This window comes from Hemibagrus wyckioides, linkage group LG29, assembly GCF_019097595.1.
Source record: "Hemibagrus wyckioides isolate EC202008001 linkage group LG29, SWU_Hwy_1.0, whole genome shotgun sequence".
NCBI lineage: Eukaryota > Metazoa > Chordata > Actinopteri > Siluriformes > Bagridae > Hemibagrus > Hemibagrus wyckioides.
In genome coordinates, this window is record NC_080738.1 from 8031238 (window position 1) to 8044836 (window position 13599).

General features: G+C 38.4%; 1 protein-coding gene across 1 annotated transcript; it reads right to left on the reverse strand.

Annotated features, from left to right (window-relative positions):
• Positions 1-802: 802 nt before the first annotated feature.
• Positions 803-12908, reverse strand: LOC131348892 (transmembrane anterior posterior transformation protein 1 homolog). The gene is made up of 13 exons (XM_058384118.1): positions 12653-12908; positions 10850-10886; positions 9693-9855; positions 9336-9471; positions 8674-8771; positions 8501-8570; positions 8228-8308; positions 7965-8074; positions 5095-5154; positions 4917-4985; positions 4631-4707; positions 4351-4517; positions 803-3936 (listed from the first exon to the last, which is right to left on the reverse strand). The coding sequence occupies exons 1-13, from the start codon at positions 12906-12908 to the stop codon at positions 3704-3706; spliced, it is 1557 nt and encodes a 518-aa protein (XP_058240101.1). The 3' UTR covers positions 803-3703.
• Positions 12909-13599: the final 691 nt, after the last annotated feature.

The following is a 13599-nucleotide window of genomic DNA, read 5'->3' on the forward strand; positions in this document are numbered from 1 at the left end:
TCAGTTACATGCTTAATGATTATTATTTTTTCATAATTATTATTATTATATTATAATAAAAATACTTCCCGCACGAGCGCAGTGCATTGCTCTTACACTATTATATATTAAATGTTGGAGATATACAGAATAAACAGTATGTAATGCACATGTAAACAAATATTCAGCAATGTTCATGGCACATATAAACATTATTCGAAACTGCAATCTGATTAAATTCATTCAGATTGACGAAAATGGACTGATTATTATTATTATTATTTTCTGGACATTTATTCCCTTGTATTGTGATATTGACTGATTTACAACATATAATCTCATTCCCCCAAAATTATAGATTGAGAGTAAATTATTCATTTAAGGAAATAATCTAAGTGAATTATTATGATGTCCTCATGCCTTCACATAATAGTTAATAATACAAAACACAGCCACTGTCATCATATGAGCTTTGTAAAATGATATTGTTGCCTGATGGAGCAGAATTTCTTACATTCAAGGTGAAAAAATGATCATCTCCAGGGTGAAAATATCGATCAGTTCGGTATTGAATTTTCTCCGAAGACATTTGCGTGGGTTAAATGGATTGAGGCGACAGACCGTGTTTTGACTCCAGGCCTCGAGTTTGACCCGTGTGTAATAAATAGAAGCGGTTAGAGTTTATTGTCTAAAACTTTCTGTATGTACAAGAATCACTCTTTACCCACTGTCTTTACAAGAGACCTACAGAACTGAAACCATGGCAACACGATCCACGGCAAGTGGGAAAAAAAGAAAGAGAGACCATCCAAGAGATACAAAACAAAACATTTATTCCCCCAACACACTTCCAATCTCAATGTCCTCTACCCTTTGTCCTGAAAATCTATCTCATAAAATAATGTGACAATCTCGCTCGGTTTCTAAAGAAAGAGAAAAAAAACGTATCATGAAATCAAATCGATGGACGAAACTGACCGAGGATGTGGACAGTTTCATCATGCAGACAAAGAAACATCCAGTAAATCAAACAGATTTTTAAAAAATCCTCAAAATATACATGTTCTTAATGGAAAATTTGATCTATGAGATCTATGCTGGTATAAAGACAAAAATAAAGGTAGTCTTAGAAGGTGTATAAGTAATAAGACAGCTTGTCTAGGCTAAATCCTATTGTTCCTATTGGTTTCTGAATCTTTAGGCATTTTTAATGAATTTTCAACTCCAGAAAGATGATTTAAGTCACTGACAGTGTTCTGGTTTTGAGTAAATTACAAAAAACAAACATAAATCTAAATCTTCAATCAAAATCAGAGCAGCGTTTAACAAATGTAGAAGGCTGGACACTCGGCATCATGTAGAATGATTTTCACGCTTCAATACACTCGATGCAATAATCTTAATCTTAGAATTTGTTTAAATTAAAAAAAACCTTTTGGCAAATAAATGGTGAGACGTGATAAATCACTTTATAATGATCCAGTAATCACTGAACTACAAAGCTGGAGAAATATTCTGTTGATACGGTCATTTATTTGAATAAATCATTTTAGATATAAAATGTAGTAGAGTCTAAGGGCTTTATAAACATGAAATTAAGTTTGATCCACGGTACGTCTTCAGATAATTAACATTCACAGCAGAGGAAATAATTAAAGATCATGTTATTTGCTCAAATGTCAGGAAAACACCACAAATTGTCAGAGATATTCTTTCTCTCTCTCTCGATATATAACAGATGTTGCACTGGTGTGAGATGAAGTAATGCACATTTTTACCAACCAGGCATCAAAAAATTAATAAATAAATACGACTTCCAGCCTTCTACAGCTGAACAATTTATGTGGATCGAATGATATTTGTTGATATATTTTTCCCCCACAGCAACTTAAAACTCGATCTCATTCAAACAAAACATCCTTTATGTCAAACTTCCATCAAATCCAAAACAAATATGAAAGCACTGCAAGTCCAGCAACATGGAATTAACGGTGTATAAAAGCACTGGGTTACAGTGACAGACAGTAACAGGTATGAGGGGATTGGCGTCGTGTTGAAGCCTTAATGGTACGACAAAGTAATAATTGTTTGGCATTTATAGAGAAATATCTGTTTAGATATTGAAGAGAAAACAAACACAGCAACTCAATGCACAGAAAATGATCCAAATATCTCAGATGCTTGAAGAATAAAAGAAACCAAGGAGAGATCGTTTATCCAGGGGACTTGGAGAGAATCGACTTTTTATTATATACATGAAATCTCTTTCTAATTGAACTTGTGTACGCTTTTAACTGCCGAGTAACTCACCGGATTTCGTCTATAGTGTTTTATTCGGTGTCTGATTTGACTGTATATTAAAAAACAATTGCAGAAAAAAAAAAAAAAACCCTACACATGTTTAATGTCTATGAAGCAAACGAATGTGCAATTCACAAGCATGGAAGTGTAACGTGATATTCACAAGATGTTAGTCTTAAATAAAGACTGGCAGAAAAAATATTTAAAAAAATACCTGAAGCACTGAAATGAAGACATTTTTAGCCTTGGTTGTATTTAAAAAATAAAATAAAATAAAAAATAAAAGCAGCACAACAATACAGCCGATGTATTTCTACTCTGGATACACTGCAGCAAATTGTGCTTAATTTCAGTGGTGCGAACTGATGCTTCAGAAAATGTATTAAATAAAAATAAAAACCATGAAAAAACGAGATATTTCAGTCTAATGCTGGTTTTCTGGATCCAGATGTAGAAAGCTGAGCTGCTGTACTCTTTATCAGTAACACTTTACAGTAAGGTTCCTGAAATGGACATTTAATGTATCAGTGATGAACTTTATCATTTATATTTCTATAAAATGTCTAATATTTGCATTAATTGATGTTTCAGATATTCAACCTGCATTACTCAAACATTTAAACCCATCAAATTTGAGTTATGGATCATGATGCTATTTAATTTTTTTGCTGAATTTTGTTTAATTATTTTTTATTCATGAACTAAATAAACCAATTAAGTCAATGCAGGGGGTGTTTTGTTTATAACATGTTTATGAATGTTTATTAACACATCTTTTAAATTGCCTTGTTGCCTTTGTTTACTTTGTTGGATGGTTTGTTAATGCTGATTTAAAAAAAAAATATGTTAATGCATAGCTACATGCTAGTGAAGGGAACCTTTACATAAAGTCTTACTTTATACACTACTCATCTGTCATTTCTGCACAAGTATAAATCAATAGGTTCAAAATCACTGAGAAAAAAAATAAATGAGAAAGAAACATGTGCAAAACTTCAGAGCTGTAAGAAAATGCAACTGAGCATGACAAAAAAAAAAAAGCCACATATTAACGACCTAAAGTTTTTCCTCGTGACTGACCTCATATAAACATTGGTCTTTTGTTTAGATGTTGACCGAAGTGATCCGTCACTCTTTCTGTCTTTTGGGATAGGGGAAGGTCAAGGTCTGTTCCTGGTGATGTAAAGGAGTAAATATGGACCTTTGGAAAGGGCGGAATTATCCGTGAGTCCAGTAGAGGTGGAGCAGGTAATGATGAATGTGTTTCAGTTCGAAACTTAAATAAATTAGGTGCACTTCTTAATAAATATCCTGCTCTCTATTTCTACCTCTGATCCTTTGAACAGAGGGTAAAAGGTCATAAGCTCAAGCCAGTAGACACCTTCTAGCTCTCGTCATTCTCTACAGTCCATTGTGTAGAGTATCAGTCGATTCGGTTCCCGCAGATGGTGAAACGGTCGATCTCCAGCAGGTCTTTCTTAGGAGCTCTGTGGATGAGTTCTGTCCCGTCCTGTGTGATGATCTTCTCCTCCGATTCGTCCGGCGTCGTGAGGAACTGATCCGATTCGCTGGTTGGGAGATTAGGCACCGGGCTCTCCATCTGGTGGACGGGTTGATTTATAACTGACGGAGAAACGCCCTCTTCCACTGGCTCGCCTGAGGAGAAGGAAACTATGAGAATCACATGGCTTCTAGATTTAATGGATATGAGTTCAGACATTAATACAGAAATTCACTGCACTCTTTTTGACTCAGATTTCTAAACCCTGAGATACTTCGCATTAGCTACAATTCATTCATCAAAAATATTCTCATTCAGAACTCTTGAGGCATGTGCTTTCAGTACTGGAATCATTTAAAATGTCACGATAAATAATCTTAAGCCTAAGAAACTATTAGGATCAATGAATATGGATGATTATGCAAACTGAATTATATTCAGATGTTTTAAAAACCATGTACTGGGTGATGTATATAATGACTCATAAAATATTACAGAAACATTTAGTTATATTACATCACATGGATAAATTAGTGTGTGTGTGTGTATAAAGTGTGTGTGTGTATTACTTGTTGGCTCTCGTGTGCGTTTTGCATGATGAGCTCTGCTGGATGCTCGGCTGGGAGCGGCGGAGGGGGGAGACTGGAACAGCTTCTCCTCCATGTTCGCTTCTTTCACGTACACACACGACTTTCCCAGCAACACGATGCTATTCAGCACCTTTAGCGTGATCATTCTGCACCAACACACACACACACACTTAAAAATATTAATACACAAATCGCTGGTGGCTACAACAATCTAACACACACCAAATCAGACAGACAGACATGAGAAAGGAAAACTTACCCGAGATAAAAAAGTATCACACACACGAGGGAGAGGGCACCCTGAATTTTCACTGAGCTCGTCACCACCCGGATGAGCTTATGAAGAAAAACACTGAGTGTTTATAGCCGTGTCATAACTGTGTTATTAGCATAAAAGGTCAGAGATTCTCTAGTGCTCAGTGTGAAACAGTTGTTGAATAAAATGAGTGAAATAGATATGGGACATTTTTATTAAATCATAAACGCGGGCAAAGAATACGGTGAATATTTTTAAAAAGGTTAACGCGACACTGAGAATACGTTACCAGTAGAGCTAGAGGAAGAGGGATGAAGCCCATTCTCCTTGATACACTGTCACTATAGTCAGTATAGGCCTAAAAACACACCAACAAATATAATCAGTATAACAAAGCATGTAGAGCGCAGTGTAACACAAAACAGCCCCGAAATCCATCATCTTACATCACATCATTACTGACTTACATTTTTCTGTCTACTGCTGGCCAGATCAAAAGCCAAGCTTGCTCTGTATTCACCATACACCTGCAAACACACGTGAAACACACCTGGATAAAGAGGCAGTACGACTGGAATGAGGAAGCTTTCACTTCTGTGAACAACAATAAGTACACACTTTTTCTACTTGTAGGATGGAAGTTGACATCATTTCATAAAACGTGTATCTAAAGCTCACTGTTAGCAGAACACATGAGTAGCGGAACATTTTACGCTGACATGCTGCCCATCATCACCGAACTGTAATGAAAGAAACAAGCTCAGTTTCTTAGCATTATAATTTTAGATGTGTGTATGACTTCAGACACGGCAGAGCAGTGTGCATGTGCGGTACACAGGCGGTTGCTGTGCTACATGTCTGGTGTAGATTTTACTAGTCTTATGTGAATATGTGGAGTTGTAGGGCTGTGTTCAGTACTGTGTTTATTTTTTATTCTTAAGATTCAGAGCATGAATATACAGTAAGTGTTAAATGTTCACACTGAGATGAACACCAATTTAGTCATTATTAAAATGTTCAACATTGGGGTCATATTGTAGGTGTCACAATCCAGTCTGTATTATATTTCTACCAGTTTAACAGAATCTGAATAAGAAGAGTAAGAAGAGTTATTAGAGGAGTTGACTGAGAGAATCTGTGCTGATGTGAGAGACATGCTGAGTGTTAGCTTTAGCGTTCGCTCTTGAATGAATGATCACCAGAACTGAATTTGACACAGAATGGTTTGAAGGGTTAATGTCAAGGCACATTATGTAACCAAGCTTTATTTAGATCAGAACACACACATACACACTCTTTATACAATCCCTGTAATCAGTGAAGGTTATTCCTTTCTCTTTGTGAAGGGAGGGATGAAGGGAGAGGTAAAGAGTAAAATAAAATAAGAGAGTTAGAGAATGAATAGAAGACGAGGTGTGTGTGTGTGTGTGTGTGTGGTGTGACACTAATCTTCGGACTAAACTAAACTAAGCCACTCTAAGACAGAGCAGATCTCTGGCTCTAATCCCTAGCAGTAACCACAGCTCCCTCCCTTTTTCTCTCCTTGTATCTCTCTCTGCTTCACTCTGCTTGCTATAAAGAATAAATACATCAATAAATTTATTTTAAAAACTTGGTGATGGTGTAAAATCTGCACCAACTACAGGACAATATTCAGAGCCTTCATGCTCACGCTTCACTGTAAAGTTAGAAAAGAAGCATTAAGGGATGTAATGTAAGGTAGAAGGGAGCGATGTGTGTGAAAGATGATTTGGGGTTAATGGAACTATCGGCTCATCTGAAGAGACTGAGAGAGCTGTTTCACTTTCCAAACCTAACCCCCTCCTGGGAGACCGGTCTCACTGTTTTTTTAAGGATCTTCAGTGTGGTTTTTCTTCTCTTTTCACGTGTACTAAGAAAGAAGTGCTGTTGGCTCAGGCTAGTTTAATCAGGTCAGCTGATAATGTTCCCTATTTAAGTGTTTCTTTCTACTATTATTAATGTACACTTTGCTTACAGATATTTGATGTGTTGGGGAACCCAAGGTACACTTGCAGGAGGAGACATATCCCTGCCACTGCCCCATCCCCAGAAGACCGTCTGGGGTTAAAGGAGCAAAACATTTCTGAGCAGTGAACAAACCTGCAGCTAACCTATTGTCACTGAAGGAAGAGCAACAAGCAGAAATGACATAAGAGGTCAACTTCTACCTGTGTAATGAATGTAACATTTACTTATATCACAGAAGTGTTATATTTCTCAAAACTGATTAAGAAAAATAAGTGAATTTAGAGCTGTCATTCTCACAGCAGCCAGGACTTCACTATGATCAATTTGAGATTTCTCAGCCCATTACTCCCAGACCTCTAGAGAACCTTTACTACTTTTTTATACTACAGGAAAGCAGAGTTTAGTGTAGTCTGATGATCATTCACACACACACACACACACACACACACACACACAAGCAGGTTACAAATTGTCCTGTGCAGATGTCACATACAGTTTCAGTTAGTCATGGCGTATGAGCAGAAGCTTGATGCCACTCCTAGCATGTTCATCATTTTATTCTATATACAGTTCCTTTAACACACAGAGGAACATGACATTGCCGACCAGAACTGAACAAAACAAGAAGCTATTCTTGGCTACTGTGGAAAAACAGAGCTGCACACTCTCATGCTAGTTAGTTTCTTTGGGGCTCAGTGTGACACCTGGACTATTGGACAGTGAACTATTTTATATGTTTCTCCTGTTTTTCTCATTTTCACTGAATGAAATGTTCAGTATGAACAGAACTAGTCTGCACTGTTTACTGCATACCTGAACAGAACACTGAACACAAGACTGAACCTGTGCAGTGAATATCCTTCTTAGTTACTTTATAAATATAGAAGCAGCAGCCTTTACTTATAGAATCATATTAATTATATAGAATATATAAAGTATCACAGACAATTGCTGTTTACATCTGGAGGTTCTTTTTCTATTATTTACTAAATCACTGAACCTTTAGCATTTGAACAATCTATAAAATCTATAAAACTCCAGCACAAAGTCAATGCTGCATGAACATTAACTACATTATGGAAGGCAAAGTCTGTCCTTTAGTGTTTGATGTAGGGTCAGTTGTCCCGGGTTGTCTTTAGACTTTAATGCGTCTCTGTTTATTGCTTTGTGTATGCTAATTTGATGTAAATGTGAAATATTCGTCTTCTTCTGCAGTTATACACACAGTGAACTGAGCTCTTGTAGGGCTGATGAAAACCGAGCACCATACTGTGATACGACAAACAAGATCCTGTTCTAAACTTCAGAATCATATCTGACTCTTCAGCTTACCACAGGTTACACTCACATCTGCTGGGATGTCATTAAACTTGGTGATGAAGGCGTGTTTCACCACATCCACAGCCATCTCCGAAGCAATGACCATGAACACGTCAGGAAGCAGCACCCACAGATGATCTACAATCAGTGACCGAAACCAATTACTATCATGTCAGAGCCATTACAGATCCTAATTAATAACTGTAATCAGTATTGCATCATAACATTTCTACATAAGGGAACCAGTATAGAAAAATAATTATGGGTATTAATTACTTATACTATGAGTACCTGGGTTCCAGGAGAACTGCTCCATATTTCTAAGACATACAATTAATAAGAGCACGTAGTTTGTGAATCTTTCTTTGATATCTGAAATAACACAAACACAAAGAAAGGACAGTTTTATACACTCCATCACACATCTACAATTCATGATTGTTAGTCTTTAGTAACCCCACACCCAAGAAAAGTTTATTAAATGGAAAGAAACCCCATAGTTTATATCAGTAGGTGTTGAGCTAGGAGTGAGGTAGCCCACATGTCTACTTTTACATTACTCACCACTGTTGGACATCTGAAAGAGGTTATTCTTCTCAAACTTCTTAAACACGCTCCCCTTGATCTCAACAAACTGCAGTGACACACAACGAGACAGATGGAAATGTGTAACACTGGACAAAACACCTTTTATGAATAAGAAAGCATTAAAAAATAGTCGAAACGTGTGTACTCACATTGTTGGACATCATAATGGTCAGCAGAGACTTGTTGTGGGAGTTGAATGCCACGTTTAGGGTGGTGGCCTGGACCATGATCAGAATGGCATGAAGAACTGAAGCTCAGGTTAAGGAATACACTGATATACACACACAGCATTTCCTTCCACTTCCCATTTATTTAGGCTCATGTATTACGCTTAGCATTCTGTACATGACCACAGACTTAAAGCACTAGGGTGTGTTTAGATCAAATAAATCTGAAACTGCCTCTTTACAAGCATGTAAGGAAATTTCTACAGATGACACCAACTGCATGTCTTACATATTCCACGAATACCAGACTACTAATGGTCCAAAAAAACTAAATTCACTTTAGTAGCATTCAGTTGTTGGGGATCGAAGCTTTCCTTTAAACCGATAGATATCGGATAGTTACTAATGACATAATGCCAAGTCAACTGACTCTTTAACCCTCATCAGCCCAGTGTGCATAGAAATACAACTTCAATGTGCATTATCATCATTTAGCTTAGAATTATTTGCTATTGAAAACAAGTTACTGTGTAAAATATATGATGGAGAGATTGCCTGCATGATTTTAGCCTGTAAATGGAGAACCAGAACAACAAAACATTTATACTGCACAAGCCGTAATGTGTGAAATGAACAAAGGATACAGACATAAAGCACAGCCATGAAGAAGTGTGGTATTACACCTATGTGAGCTCTCTTTCTCTCTTTGGGCTCCGTAGCTGTCCAGTAGAGAGCGTCCAGAATGTCCTGGCCAAAGGAGGAAAACAATCGGTCTGCCACCTGAAAGACACCGAGACAGAACAAGTCTAGAACAAAAAAGTAAAGAACATGGACAAACACAAATGTTATTAAACTGAGATCTTGATTCTCTAAATCAAAAGCAATTAGATTCAGAAGCAGCACTGTATCTGTATTAGCTGTGACTAATTGAGTTCCAAGGACTACACTGAAGAAGTGTGGATAAAGGTGTTCCAGGCTGATCTGTGAGTAGTGCTTGTTACCTCCAGCATGTTGTAGATGATGTAGAGTTTGATGACTGACTGCCCCCTGATCAGATGGTACATCATGGAGTAGTCCACGTAGTGCATCATGGAGTAACACAGCACCATGATGAAGCCTTTCAGCACATCACACACCTGAGCAGGCTGAAGGAGACGAGAGCCACTACACACACACACACACACACATATACACACACTATATGATTTAGGTGTTCTTAAGCTTTTATATATAACAACAAAACATATTTTCTCCATTACCTTTACAATAAATCAGGCATTTAAAGGCAATAGGTTACGCAACATCTAACATACGCAACCTGTTAGTTATACAAGACGGTTATGGAAGACCAACAGACTAAACTGGACATGCATCATGCAGCACACTGTAATAAGTACTGCTGCCTAGGGGTAGGCAATAATACAGCATGGTTAACAGATACTTTTAAATCACATCATCATATTTTTCTATGTTCTATGCACATCTGTAACAATTTCAGCAGGATTTTAAGATAGTAACTTGTTACACTGCTTGAGATCATCATAATTAACTTTTAACTTACTGTAAGTGAGCCCTACCAGGCTCTACCATTAAGTGAGCCCTGCCATGCTTCACCATTAACCCAGCCCTACCAGGCTCTTCCATTAACCCAGCCCTACCAGGCTCTTCCATTAACCCAGCCCTACCAGGCTCTTCCATTAACCCAGCCCTACCAGGCTCTTCCATTAACCCAGCCCTACCAGGCTCTACCATTAAGTGAGCCCTGCCATGCTTCACCATTAACCCAGCCCTACCAGGCTCTTCCATTAACCCAGCCCTACCAGGCTCTACCATTAAGTGAGCCCTGCCATGCTTCACCATTAACCCAGCCCTACCAGGCTCTTCCATTAACCCAGCCCTACCAGGCTCTACCATTAAGTGAGCCCTGCCATGCTTCACCATTAACCCAGCCCTGCCATGCTTCACCATTAACCCAGCCCTGCCAGGCTTCACCATTACCTAAACCCTTGCAATCCCAACAGCAACACAGCCCTGAAAGACTCCACCATCAATGCACCCCTGCGAGGCTCCAGCACCAGTCTACCCTGCCTGACATAAGCTCAGATGCAGACCTGCTTAGTTATGTATTATGTTTTAGAGTCCACTGTCTCCATAGTACATCTGGTCACAGCCAAAATCTGCTCCCTGAAAACCAACTTGACAAAGATGAAAAGAGTTCAAAACAGCAAATGTAACTGAAACAACATTGATTCAGGCATTAATAGATGAAAAGAATAAGGCACATTTTGGCAAAGGACCTTTCCCAAGAAACAGAAGCAAGTGCACTGTGTGAAATTTAGTAAATGGACCAATGATGCCTAAAGTACTCACAAGTCAAATTAGACCAGAACTGTGACTCTGAACAGTTTGATTGGTCAGACATAAAGTAGACTATTCTTTGCCAAATGCTGCCACAGTTGGGCCCTTGAGCAAGGCCCTGAGCCCTCACATGCTCTCTCATATAAATAAAATAAACTTATGTCACTCTGGATAAGGCCGTCTGCCAAATGCCATAAATGTAAATCTAATGTAAATAGCTGGGGGAAGCAATAATCTACAGTTGTTTGTCAATGAGCTTGTTCAAAATTCGAAAATATATTTTGCATATGTGGGTAAAGCAAATATATTCTCACAAGTGCAACACATCTGCTCTGTCAATAACCAGTACTGAAATTATTATAAAAACACATAAGTACAAACTGTGTGTTTGATACGTCATTATTTCCTTTAGTTCCATTTATTCCACTGTGATGTACCCAAGAAATGTAAGGTGAAAACCTTGAAAGAGAATTGTCTGGCTCTCCATATGCAAGCGTTTAAATCATATATTTTTACTCTAGGTTGTGGGTTTATAAAGCAGCACTGGTATATAGGTCTGTTTCAGCTGCCTTTACTCAGTTTAGTGAAAAACATTTCTTATTAAACCAAACCCCAACCTAGATAACACCTGCTCCTCTAATGTTGATGTTGATCCAGTACTTGTTCCTGAAATAAGTCAGGATTCAGTGGTTGTCACCCCGGTATTGCCACACTGAGTAGCATATCACATTAGTATTCCACTATAGGTCAAAATAGGGTAACTCCAAAGGTCTGAATCTACACACTACCCTAACAAACAATACATCACGCCAGAATACAGTCCACACTGTGTACATATTACACATACCCAACAAGCTGCTGTTTATAAAGTCATATGCTTTAGAAGTAAACAGTTTTAGACCTTATTGTTATCTAAAAGAGTGAATTCAGGTCAATAATCAGCTAAACTGTGACAGGGAACCTTAGCTGGCCTGATTAGTGAAAGTCAGTAGTGTGTTCTTAAGCTCTTGCGGAAATAGAAATCATATGTAATACCTAATATATTATTAATTAGACATTCATATGAGAACATATAAAGGGCTGTGGTTAACATCATACAGAAAGCCAGCCTCAAAAATCTTGGATCATGGTTTGGTCATTTGGGAAACAAGGTTCATGTTCATTAAAATCCAGTAAGTAGTGAGAGAAAAAGTGAAGTGATATAATGAATGTGTGCATTGTTTCACTGGTGGAGGTTGAATCAGTGCACAGTATAAAGCTGGGCTAGTTGTAGGGGTTCAGTGGTTAAGGTTTTGTCAGGAAGTTGCATGTTGATACCCCAGCAATGCTAAATGATCAGGGACAGCTTCCTGAGCCCCTTCCACTTCAGCTCAGTATCTGGCATGAGAATCAGCCAAGTGAGCAAAATGTGTTGTTTTATACTATGTAAGATATTACAGTACTCTACTGTTAATATGTTTTATAGCTGTTTACTGTATGTTTTTAAATTGTAGACAAGGTGGAAGATCAAAATCTGTCCCATTCTATGTAAATTCAGTGCTTTGTTAGTGAGTTTTCTCCCACTACTGAGGATGCTAGTGTGTGTTTTTGATATTAGACTCACCTGCTGGGAAAGGGTTTGGCTGTACCGTGTAGAGAAACGCGTGTACTATGTGAAAGAGCATGTCCACGGCTCCGGGCTCATAGTACGCGTGTGTCTCGTACACCACCGCCGGGACAAAGCCGAAGTCCAGCGTGTCCCCGTGAGGAGCCTCCGCTTCACTGCGCGCCGCACCGGAGACCAAACTCCAGCAGCACATCACCATCAGCATCAGCATCAGCATCCACACCGGCGGTGACAGAGCCAGCTTCAGCTGCATGACTTTTTAAAAATTCCCACACACACAGATCAACTTTTCTATCGGAATAAAACAGGAGCAATGCTTAGGAGGCGTGAAATCTAATCAATTTGTTTTATATAAAAACAAACAATCTACGTAGAACCACCGGGGATGTTTACAGCAAAGAAGTGCAGAAACTGGAATAAGTAATCCGTTTTTAAGTCGGTTTTATGGATCACATCCTGAGGGCATGCTGTCCGGTGTTTATTCTCCACTCGAGGCTTTTCTCAACTCCTCTAATGCACGAGCTCGAGCCTGAGCTACTGTCGAAAGCGCGTGCACGCTGCTGAGGGAGGGAGGCTCGTGCATGTGTGTGTGTGTGTGTGTGCAAGTTGAAGAAAATACAAAACATGCACTATACAAAAAATACAGTCTATCTATTGGCTGGTGTTGATTCATTTTCTATCACAGCAGAACTCGGACATTACTTCCAGCTACAAGATTTACATTAATGTGTTTAATAGACTCTAACAAACATGATCAACAACAATAACAACAAACAATGAAGCAGTTTTTGATACCAAGAAACCCTGTGTTGAAGACTTTCCTAGCTCTGGTGATGCAGTACGTTACTACAGTAACTTACACAAGGACTTGTAAGGCTGACGCTCAGCTTCACCAGAGCTAACAAAGTGTGTCTAACTGCTGAGATTGTGAAGTTTGTTTAAAG

What these genes read in the sequence shown, in the direction of transcription:
- LOC131348892 (XM_058384118.1), bottom strand. Translation starts at nt 12,908, where the DNA reads ATGCAGCTGAAGCTGGCTCTGTCACCGCCGGTGTGGATGCTGATGCTG. An exon ending in GCAGTTCTCCTGGAACCCAG is followed by an intron (nt 8,075 to 8,227) that starts GTACTCATAGTA and finishes CACTGATTGTAG; the next exon opens with ATCATCTGTGGGTGCTGCTT. An exon ending in GTGATACTTTTTTATCTCGG is followed by an intron (nt 4,518 to 4,630) that starts GTAAGTTTTCCT and finishes GTGTTGGTGCAG; the next exon opens with AATGATCACGCTAAAGGTGC.